Source organism: Amphibalanus amphitrite, unplaced genomic scaffold (assembly GCF_019059575.1).
Source record: "Amphibalanus amphitrite isolate SeventyFive unplaced genomic scaffold, NRLGWU_Aamphi_draft 000389F_arrow, whole genome shotgun sequence".
Lineage (NCBI taxonomy): Eukaryota > Metazoa > Arthropoda > Thecostraca > Balanomorpha > Balanidae > Amphibalanus > Amphibalanus amphitrite.
The window spans coordinates 452378-464217 of record NW_024881883.1 but is presented as its reverse complement, the minus strand read 5'-3'; the positions used below and the strand labels follow the sequence as shown (position 1 = coordinate 464217).

The 11840-nt window shown below is 48.7% G+C and overlaps 2 protein-coding genes across 2 annotated transcripts in view; both read right to left on the bottom strand.

The window, feature by feature from the left end:
• Positions 1-1311, bottom strand: part of LOC122390284 (caspase-1-like) — a 47164-nt gene extending 45853 nt beyond the window's left edge. The window contains exon 1 of the mRNA XM_043383049.1: positions 1235-1311. The gene's annotated coding sequence lies outside the window, so the exon portion shown is untranslated. The remainder of the gene's footprint in view (positions 1-1234) is intronic.
• Positions 1312-1477: 166 nt separating this feature from the next.
• The window catches only part of LOC122390283 (sex determination protein fruitless-like), a 96596-nt gene continuing 86233 nt past the window's right edge, over positions 1478-11840 (bottom strand). The window contains exons 4-7 of the mRNA XM_043383045.1: positions 8626-8692; positions 5667-5767; positions 5114-5234; positions 1478-4266 (exon numbers count right to left, since the gene is read on the bottom strand). Of these exons, the coding sequence (XP_043238980.1) occupies positions 5211-5234; positions 5667-5767; positions 8626-8692 (192 nt within the window). The 3' untranslated portion in view covers positions 1478-4266; positions 5114-5210. The remainder of the gene's footprint in view (positions 4267-5113; positions 5235-5666; positions 5768-8625; positions 8693-11840) is intronic.

Here is an 11840-nt window from a genome sequence, read left to right as displayed (position 1 = left end):
TTCTGATGATTCAACGATCCATTCGTAAACGGTACTTTGATATGAATGTGAATCGGTGCGATGATTGAAGTTGTGATTTGAGCGGTACCATAAGCCATATTTATAAAATTGAGCGATTTGTGCCGCATGCTGGCTCGAGGGCATTGGTTACTAGTATTTTTGTAATTTTTACGTAACAGATTGTATCGTATTATTTTCTTTTCAAAAGGCTGCCATTCGGTAATTTCCAGGATATATGCTGAGAGGATTTCTGAACTATTTCCTCGGAGAGAAAACCATAACTTGATAAACGGACTAATATTCCTAAATGGGTTATTTGAAGGAACTTTCATACAACCTTACTAGATGGCTTCACAGTCGCGTCACTGAAGCACAGCGGCGCAAGTTAGACCGTGCTAAAATAGACGCCTTTCAAATCTCAAATTTTCATACGTAGCGAGCTCACGTTGCCGGTATGGTCGCAGTAGCAAAGTGCCTTTGTTTTGTAGATGCCTGTGTATGTGTGCGTGCGAGACTGAAATAAATGTGATAATAACGAGATCTGATGGTATGAGACGCAGGCGCGGATACAAGGGGGGGGCCATGGGGGCCATGGCCCCCCCCCTTGGCCGATTTTTTTCAAAAATAAAATAAAAAGCTAAAAAGTTAAAAAGCTGAAAAGGGGGCCTCCTGAAAATAAAGTGGCCGAAATCCGATGAGTTTTTTTTTTAACCTACCCACTTAGTTATTTCTTAGAAGACTAGCTGAGAAGACTTCTTTGTTAGAAGATTGGTAAAGCTTTTCATAACTTGGAGGTCTCTTATACTCACAGAGATGACCACTTTTACAGGGCCTCCTAACCTGCACAGAGGGCCTCCAAGCCTGCACAGATGTTGAGATGTTACCTGAACAGCTAGATAAGCTCAATAGACGCAGTTTTTTTTGGGGGGGGGGCCCACCAAGTGGGAAGATGGGGCCTCCAACAGGTGGGATTATGGGGGGGGGCCTCCTGGTTTCTAATGGCCCCTCCCTTGGAGATTTTCTGGATCCGCCCCTGATGAGACGGGTCGTTGTCTACCGAGAGAACATGGTAATCTCGGTCAGACAAATCAGCATTTGCACAGGGCCTTTGCACAATGAAATCAAATAGTGCCAAAAAAGCATATTTATCATCACAAGCAGATACAACTAGTCAGGGTACATAGTGTTCAAGGTCATGTACTACGTAGATGAAAGTTTTGTCACTCGGACTTACCTAGAATGTTTTCAGCTTCGGCACTTTGTCTTGTGGCTCCAACCGCGCACCCACCTCCCACCGTGTCCCGTTCACTACTGCAGCCACGCCGTGACCTCCGCCAGGTCATACGCAGAGGCGTACTCAGGGAAGGCGTGCTGGGGTGCATCCTCCAGGCACGAGCAAAATGTTTCAATGAGGTGTAGAAATCATTGTCGCGTCATTCATCGATCAATCCAGCAGGTCGGTGCTCCCAAGAAAACATTGTTTGAGTAACATGATATAATTTATTTATTACATTATATAAAACTGGAATCCCACCCGCAGAGAGAGAAGGACCAATCACGGACATATGTGTACAAGATCAACAAAGCGAGGCGATGACGTAGAAAAGGGGGCGTTTTCTTCTCGAGAGCGTGTGGCATACAGAATTCCAGAACTTGGCAACACAGTCGACAAAGTTTATCCGCTATTTCCACCAAATCGCTCCGAAGGTACGATCTTAGGTACGGACAAAGGAACAGTGAAAAATGTCGAGTTGTGGCTATGGCCACAGCAGTCGCCCAGTCAAACAATACGAAATCTTAGGCAAACAGTTCACGAAATGCCACAACACGTTGTTTCAACCAGCCCGTTGGATATTATGTGATTGAGCGAGCTCTCAGCTGGAACGACCATAACGTCGGACAGGGGCGGCATCGCGAAATAGATCTTTCAACATGGCGGTAGTCTCTCCACAACAGAGAACAGGGTATAGTCTATGTTGGCCCGAGGGCACGGCAGTTTTGAAATCCTGAACAGGTGCGGTATCAGTGGTAACGAAGCGATATATATGGTAACAGTGTGGTAATCATAGCTTATGAAACGACAACAATATTTGCACGTTCATATACCTAATTATTGGTACCTAACGGTTTTCACTTTGCAGCGGTTTTGATCTCATCCTGTGGCAATATTAGAGATGGTATCTAGTCGAATCTATCATGGGATTATCTGACAACCTGTTTGCGACATCTCCAGGAAAATTTACTACGGTAACAAGCATCTGTCACAAAACTGCGACGACCAATGAATAATTGCATTTCCGGCCCGGACTGCTCTTGCGTTCCAGTGACGTCATCCACTGTCACGACCTCAGACTTGGGAGCTCACAGAAAAGGGAAATACAGCCACAGAAGCCCACGACGCCTCAAGAACTGGACGGAGGAGGTAGATACGCAAAGACGAGCAGGATTCCAAAACATAGTCGCTGCACACCGACCGTTGTCGATAGGAAGGTACAATTCAGGTTCACATTATCAAGATCCCGCAACCCGTCACGAAAAACCTCGTCAAATTAAAGCAGAGATCCCCGTAGAACGTAGAAATCTGGGGCGAGGCGAACATACACCACACGGGCCCCTAACACTGATATACACGTATTTACAGCTCAAAACATGTATGGAGACATCAGGTGGCTAGTTTGTTAACTACAGGTTCAAGGGCTTAATGCAGACGGCCAGTTTAGCCCCTTGGCCAGGGAGCCCGTAGTTAAAGCCGTATAAAATTGATTGAGCAGCTCCTCAGTTGGAGGTACTCGCTGCGAACTAAGGAGCGGATGGTACGGTCCGGCTGCCGGGGCGCGCCCGGGCGAGAGCCCTGAATTGGAGAGCAAGTAATCTAAACATGAATTGTCACAGAGCCGTAGAGCGACCAACAAAACTCTCCTGAACGGAGGGACACAGGTCGGGCAAATCACGCTCGGGGTGTCGATCAAGTGGGCTTAGTCATTGAGCTGGAATTGACCTCTCCCGTTCTTGACGTCACTGCATTGCTATTGGCTGAATCAAATCAACAGGACAATTGTACTTGGGGACGAATGGTGACCCGCTTTCTACATGGAACAGCACATCGTCTACCACAACAGCTAACAAATAACAGTCAGTAAAACCTACCGGAAACGGTACAACAACACATACCACACGACCATAACGCCACCTAGCGGAGACAGTGCGAATTGCCAACCTGCTGGCGCGTCACATCTAGCTAGGTACCGCGCACAACAAGAAAATGCCCAGCGTTCAAATGCTAAACGAAAGTCTACCAACCGTGTGCACAGAAATAAAACTTTGTGGTACCCTGAATCAGTACGGAGCTTCAAGAAGCAGACTTTCTGGTCATCCGTAATGGACAACGTCTTTGGCTGCTGCGTAGACGTTAGTTTAAAATGTCTCCTAGATGGCGTTGCGGTGAGGGCGCCCACACGCACAGTTAACACACATAGAATGTGAGACTTACGTCTATATGGAGCACCTTTCTCTGTAACAACAAAACGAGGTCATGGACTGTCGGCGGACACACAGATGACGTCATATATATCCGCCGGGAACACTCACACAAACACGCGCCGCGCCTGACATCTATCGGAGACAGGCGAAAACATCGCCGCCATCTTAACCGCCACCATCACGCGGCCGCTCTGCGCTGAGTCCCCGCCGCGTGGCGCTATGTATGCACTGAATGCCTGCAGAGGCAGCGGCGACCCGGTATATGCCCGAGGCGCTTCCAGCGAAGAGGACAGAGGAGTGCGAGTGCACACATTGAGGTAGAGGGCCTCTTCGAGTGCCAGCGTCCAGAGTGCACACATACGCCGTAACCAGCCATGGCGAGAGCTTCGTGTGCCAAACGTTGAGTTGAACGAACCACTAAACACCGCGTGCGTCATTCCTTCTTCAGCGCCGCGCGTTTAAAGCTGCGCTAAAGCAAGCGTCGTGACAGGTCATGTAGTGCCAAGCTATTCCTTCGCCACATTGCGCGTGCGCTATCGGCACCGCGGCTGCCAACGTCACCTAGCGTCGACCCGCGCGGCTTAGTTTCGCCGGGCGGCCGCGACGCGGCGTCACCGTCGCCATCAGTCGCCACTCTCGGCACGAGACGGTGACCCGTTCAGCTGATTGCGGACCCTGAACGTGCGGAAGTCGACAGCGCTCGTGGGGGTGATGGTAATGCCGTTCTCTGGGGGCATCATGGGTCCTACGCAGGCGTGCGATTTGAGCTCCTGCTGCTTGGCAAACCTGGCGGAAAGGGAGCAGCAGCAGGTCAGATAAACATATTCAGCGGTCAGATCAGCAACGTGCACCGTTCCGTGCTTCTATCCTCAGGATACTGAAATCCTTCTCCTCCACGCCGCAACCCCCCTCCGGGATGGACAGGCAACTTTAACTCATGCGGGCTGCTCCCTTGGAGCGGCACCGCTGCTCCCGAGGGAGCGCACCCCGTAGCCGGTTGCAGTGAGTGCCTTGGGGCTGGGTGGCCTGTCCTCTGGACGGGCTCAGCCCCGGCGACTCACTAGGGTGCCTGCCCAGACCAATGTCTCCCCCTAATTCCTATCATCCTTCCGGCTCTGCAATGGTCTTGCCAGACCGAAAGGGCCTAACCCAACAAAACAAAACAAACAAAACAGCAACGTGCTAATGGTTTTCCAAACGCAATATGCCCATTATTTCCTCATAATCTATCTCTTCATTTTTTACACTTCCCGTTTTCGTCAGCCTACGGTTTTCACTAACCTACCCAACGGAGGGCAGCTCCTAAAGGAACATAACCTTTTGAGCGGCTTCGTAGCCAGTCTCACCGGGACACTCCCGTCCCAACAAGACAGACTCAGCCACTACGGGCGACAGTTGGTGGTCGACTCAGGCCAATGTCTTATGTCTCCCTACCTACATCTTAACACCACAGCATCGAGCATCCTTATTTGGGCTCAACAGACCGAAAGGCCTAGCCTAGCAAAACAGCATTCACGACATGTTTTACCTAGCATAGCCGGTAGCGACCTTAATCCCCACAACATTGTCGTAGGTCATCACAATATGGCCGTCATCGATGTAGTTAGGTCATTGCAATATGGCGTCATCTCACCTGTGCTTGCAGACGATGCACTGAAACGGCTTTCCGCCCGTATGAAGTCGCATGTGTACGGTGACATGGTCCTGTCTGTTGAAGCCTCGGCCACATATCAGACATTTGAAGGGCCTCTCGCCTGTGGGTCAGATCAGGTCAGGTCAGAAAAGATCGAAGAAGATGTGAACGAATCAGGGCAGGTTGGTACGAACGCGCCGGTGGTCTAAGGGCACACTCCAGGAGGGTAACAGTTCTTGTGAGGGTCACGAAAAAGGCCAGTTGAAGTGAGCAAGTGACACAAATGTTGCGTGTTCGACGCCAGCTGTGTGGGTCAATGAAGGCATTTTATCTATTTGGGGTGAAAAGGCGGAGTCTATGGATTATCACATGAAAGCATCACGTTAGCGCAATATGATATAATCGCAGAAGCATGCAATCGGTGACATTAAGCATATCAAAGTCAGCGTCTGCACCACATACGCTCAGGTTATCGATTCCTAGGCGGACCTGCCTCAACCAAAGCCCTCTACTTGGCGCTGGTTTAGTTCCCGGACCCTCCGCTAGGTGTCACCTGTGTGCAGCCGCAGATGTGCCAGGAACCGGTCCCGTCGCCGGTTGTTGAACGTTTTTCCGCAGAGGTTGCACTCGTATAGTCGAGGTAGCGGCTGTGCCCTGGGGAAACAAATGTCACATAGGTCATACAGAGGTCAAAACCTGTACCTTCTCTGTGTGTCCTTGCAAAGGGAGTACATTCAAAAGTTAGGCATTGGTCATTGCTTTAGCCCCATTCCTACGTTTTACGAGCATAATCGAGGTCGAGCTAACTTGCATGGGCCCAGGCAGTGGGAAAATCATATCCGTGATAGTTTCGACTGAACAACAAAGACTCTTTTGGCAAGCTTGTCATGTCAGCTCAGAGCTCACCCGTAAGCACGTAAACGTAAACGACTATAAAGTATTAGGTAGGTAAAGCATAATGTAGAGTGTAATGTTACGATGTAGTTTCGGTAACGATGTAAAGTTGGAGGTAGTTACGACACTTTGATACCGTCTCAGCTAACTCCACTGCTGTGCAGCGCTGGCGACATTCGACTACAGGAAGGATATCGCCCGGGCAACATGCTCCGCTCTGCAGCCTAACGGGCGCAGCTGGAGTCGGAATTAGCGGCTATCGCAAAAACACTCGAGGAAAACAGAGAATTGCGGAAAAGACGGAAGGCCAGAGAGTATGGCGTATGGGTGGTTAGAGCGCAGAGTGCCTGGATGCAGGAGCAATAGGTCACAGGGTACCTAACTAGATGTAGGATTAGAAGGTCGGCGAGGTTAAACTTACGAATTACCAACTAATAGTTCGTTCTAATGATATCTCAGTCATCTTGGTGCCACCAGAGAGGCACATTGTGACATTTTATGAGAAATCCGAACAAAACACAGTTGTATGTTACCGTTTTAGCCGTGTACGTTATCTTTAAACATTTGAACAACCAAATGAAATTTCGAACTTCCTATCTCATTAAGAAACTGGGCGAAATCACTCGCTCATTATCACTCTTGTTCGAGTTAAAATATCCCATGACTGGACCAAGTTGGCGCTACATGCCGCCTAATTTTCAGAGACAGTACCCGGACCAGTGGTGAAATCACCCGGCTGAAACCGGCCCCGGTGTTACGGGTTACGAAGAGGTCAACATTCTGTAAGTGTAGATGTTGACTGGCGGTCACCATGGTTTAAACGACAAACGGGGCCTCAGCAGGCTAGGCTTTACAAGATAGAGTGACCACTGTTATTCAGAGACTGATGATAGAACAAGGAAATCGATACATCAAATGCGGAATAAAATGCACGATAATTTATTAAATGTTGCACCCTTTTCCATCATATTGGATATATCTAGTAAACATAGATTGGCTGGGTAATAGTCCCTGCATTTATCACGACTAGCGAGGAATCCTGCTGTGCCAGCGATCTCTTCCATCAAGGACCACACCTAGACCCTCTGGCGATAGCCAGACCAGGAGGGGAGGGGGGGGGGGGGCGATCGTGAGGAGGGAGAGGAGAGGGGGAGGGGAATTCGGGCGGACCACACCCTCGTCAGGACCGTGGCCTCCGTCTGCAGGCAGCGGGAGATCAGACTGATAGACCAGCTAGGTCTATACCTAGCTGATACGTCACATGAAACGGCCACCTGCCGGGGTAAGGCGCTGGTGGGGGTTCGCTGAAATTCAGACCTGATAGAATGAGTTGTAGCTGGTGGTAGGCGAGGGGTGTTCTTATTTTCCCGAAAAATTCAGTTCGGTAAGTGAGCGACTGTCTTGCCAGATGGTACGAATATGAAGGACTCAGTGGCTGCTTGCCTTTTCTCGCCAGATATGAATTCGAAGTGTTGTTGCGACCCCTGTGCCGCTTTATGGGAAGTTGAAAAGTTACCATGAAAATAACACTTGTTGCAGAGAAACCCTACCAAGGTTAGGAAAAGTCGAAAGCAGTTTCAGCATCTCCATACATTGTCCTTGACCTTGACCTGATTTAGAAACATGATTAATGCCATCAGCCCGTAACCCGGTTCCGTTCTCTCGGGTGGGTATCACATGCGTCAGCTGTGGGACTTCATGGCGGACATCTGAATTAGTAAACGATTACATCAATTTAGGGTTTTCAGTTAAAATGTGGCGGCTGCATTTAGAAATAAATTCGCTGCAGTTAAAGGGACTATCCCACCTCACTCTCATTCTATCTAAAAGTAAATTCCGGATTCGAAATAAAATAAAACAAACTTTTTATTTTATTTCGAATCCGGAACTTTTAGATAGAATGAGAGTGAGGTTAATTTTCTTACTATTTGTTACAATGTCTCTCAAGTTAGCGTTGAAACATATTCAGGACTATCCCACCTTCTAAAATGTTGTTAAAACCAGTTAAATTGTGCCCGACTTTATAGATTGGATGACCAGGAACACGGTTCTGGCATTTATTTTTCATTAAACATCTTAGGCTTCCCATATTCCAAACACAAACTTTCAAATATGTGACGTCACAGCCCAAAATTACCTCCTTCCCCAGGCCACATTACTGTCATAAAGCTGATTCTTTTTACTCTGTAGGCACCACAACAAAGTTCAGACCAAGTTTTAAGCGATTTTTCAACGAACAAACCCATTTAAATCAGAATGACTAAACGAGGTGACGTCACACTAACGTTCGCTCCATGTTGAAGATAGGGCCTTGTACAAGGCCCATTTTCAAATGAAGGGAACGAATTTCTTCAACACCAAGAGGCCGCGGGGGTTGCAACCTAGATAGATAGTGGTTTCTGAACCTCGCCGCAAACTTGGCTATCTCAACTCAAACCCCATGTTAAAGGTGGGATAGTCCCTTTAAAACACGAAACTTTTCAACACACCATCGTCCTTCCCAACATCAACATCAACCCCAGCAGTTTTAAAAGACCAACGCCACCCAACCTCCCTTGCTGGCTGCCCTGAGTGCGCCCGTGCCGGCGACCCGACCCAAGTCGCGTGCGGCCACATACCTGGGCCTCCCCCGTCCGTGGGGTACAGGTTGGCGTGCTTCCAGCCGGCTGGATGCACCGATACCACCTGGAATAGAAGGAAAAACACAGTCAGTTGAGCGTAAAGTCGAGATAATTGTTCGGAGACAACGGAAATACAATGTTATTATTTAAAGGAAGGGTGCCACCTTTTGGACACAACGCAGTTTTTACAAGATTAGCCTCACATGAACCTAAAAACCGGCTTCACTTACCTATGCTCGAGACGGTCAGCATTGAATCCGCACGTGAAGTTATCATTTGCGAGTTTTGCTGCCAGCATTCGGGCAGGCAAAAATCTTCAGCACTATTTCCTCGTCGTGTTAAGGGTATTTTATAAAACATGAAATCAGCAAAGGTATGTATAAAAGTTATACTTTTGAAGCATGTTTTATCATTTTGAAAGGGTATATTTTTTCTTTATGGTATACACTTAAGTTTTAAAATTTTAATTGGGAAGTTTTTCTAGTAAGTTGCATGAAGGGTGAAGGGTTCCATAGATCTCTTAAACATTGTAAAGGAAAAACCTTTACTCGACTTATTTGATGTATTTATTTGATGTATTTATTTATTATTATTATTATTATTTGATGTATTTATTTGCAGTGGCGGCGCTGGCCCTCAAACCAAGGTGAGGCACTAGGAGTCAGGCACGAGGACTGAGGAGGGAGGTCTTTTGACGTGCTGAGAACAGCCAGTACTGGCTTTAAAAAGTATGACCTGCTTGCGGCATCAGAGCGATGCGTACACTATTTATATATTTTCATTGATTTTATTATAGTTAGTGATCGGCTTCAAATCGATACCCGCTAAAAAAAAGTTTCGTTTGTTAGACGGTTAGCGGCGGAGGAATATGAAATAGATAGGTTAGACACATATTTAAATGTATTTCATCGGACACCACAGGTACACTTAGTCCATGGGTAACGTTCTATTACACATGGTGCATTATATTCATAATTCCTTGCATTCACTGGATCACTCGGACAGCCTGGACTAGGCACACACCCTATACCTAGCATGAGGTGCTGTTTTTGCTCACCGGTAAAGCAAGTCGATTTTGCGACCTTTCATCTTTCCAAATTTGTCTATCACTTGTTCAGTCAGCTGCCCTGAGCTAGACAACGTCATGACCAGGTCTGTTTCGATGTTTATCCTCATCAGAGAGCTGAGGCGATCCTGGCTCATAGTAGAGCGCAGGTACGACTTTATTCTACGCAGGGTAGAAAAAGATCGCTCCTCGGCTACAGTTGTAGGTTTAATCGTAAGAACAAGTTTGAGGAAGCGGCAGGCCTGAGGAAACGCTTCCACCAGACCCTGTGTGAGTAGGTGTTTCAGCAGGGCCTGGGGCTCCAGGCGCATGTCCCGATATCCCCAAATAGCTCTCAGCTCGTTCAGCAGCACTCGCTCGTCAAATAGGCCCGGATAATACGCGTGCATAGTTTGCAGGACACGCTTGCTCACAGTCACGTCGGCTCGGAGCTGATCGAAGCGATCTGGATCTACTAGTGCCGATATCTCTAGCACCCCGTGGTCCTGAAACCGTGCTGTAAGAGACACAGTCACCTGGTCAATTACCTGAAAGTACAGACGCCTGAGCTCATTCTCCCCACTGGCGTCAGCCTCGTATGAGACGCCCCCCGTCAGGACCGAGTCAGGAAACTCCTTCCTGACCGACTGCCGGCCGGAGCTCCGACTGGCAGGCAATGCGCCCGCCACCGCCCTTAACTCCTGCGCTCGCTCCTGCTTCGCGGCGAAGCTGGCATCACATCGCATTGCAGCGATCTGGCCGATGACGTCCTGCACGGATGTGACTGCAGTGCAAGCATCCAGTTTTTTACTTTGGAGTTTTTGGTACAGAGTGCCTGTTCGAGAAAACACGTCATCATATACTTCCAGTAGGAAAAGGAACTTCGGATCCCTCAGATACCCGAGGAGGCCTCGCGCTGCCGACACTGAGCCGTCGTCGTGAGTCCACTCATCGGAGGTCGTAATGACAGTCAAGCATTTGACGATTGCTTGGAGATTTTTCAAAATGGAGTTGACCGCCCGTTCACGATACTGCCACCTCGTCTCTGAACTGGCACACATGCGAGAATGACTGTTACACGAGTGCAACAGAGCGGTACGCTTGGGGCTCCTGTGAAAGAACGTGTGAAACGCACGCACTCCACAGAAAAATCTCCGGACTTCAGGGACATTGGCGCCGTCCATTAGAACGAGATTCAGTTGATGGGCATAACAGTGCAGAAAAGCAGCGTACTTAAACTCACCCTGAACCCTGGCCCTGACACCATTTTCGCAGCCACTCATCACGCTAGCACCATCATACGACTGACTGACTAGTTTGTCCTTCGAGCCGGAATATTTTCTGCACATATTTTTGACACGTTCTGCAACTGTTTCCGAGTCACATTTCCCTGGTAGTTTGCAGAGGCCCTGGAAACGTTCCTGTATGTTGCCCTCACTGTCTACATATCTTACAGTCATCGACAGCTGCTGATCGGTGGATATGTCGGTAGTCTCATCGGCACCTACAGCGAAAAACGATGCAGCATCCAGCTCCGCGTCTATGGCATCAACGAGAACGGCATCGACGCACTCGATCAGCTCATTCTGAATGTCTTTTGAGAGCCCCTTAAACTGACTTCTATCGTTTTCTAGATGTTTGTAGTGTTGCGTCGTAAGTGCGGAGAGCCTCCAGAAACTCAATGTAGTTTCCGCGATTCCTACTTCCACGAGACTCATCGTGGCCACGAAAGGACAGGCCCTGTTTCGCCAGAAGAACAACAACATCGACCAGCCGTTTCATAACCTCTCGGTTTTCCTTTACGCGCTCATTATGAGCCACCCTGTTAGCGGAAGTGGCTTCGTCAGCGGACTGGTTGATCTTTCCAAAATGATAAAGTTTAAGAACTGCTTCCAGGTGGCTGCCGCTGGTCTCGTGCGCGCACATACGGCTCGCATAGTTCTTCAGGTCGGTGTAGCCGGTTTTTTTCCACCTGTCGGCTGTGCCAGATGGCTGGAATAGCAGGCACGGCCAGCACAAGAGGCGCGGTTCGCCCTCGGCCGGCGCGGTCAGCCACGCCCTCTTCTGGTAGAATCCCGGGTTGAAATGGCGGGTGACTTTTCCACACTGTAAAGAGTAGTCGGATAGGATAGAATAGAATAGGACACTGGCAACGAAGTTCAGGAAC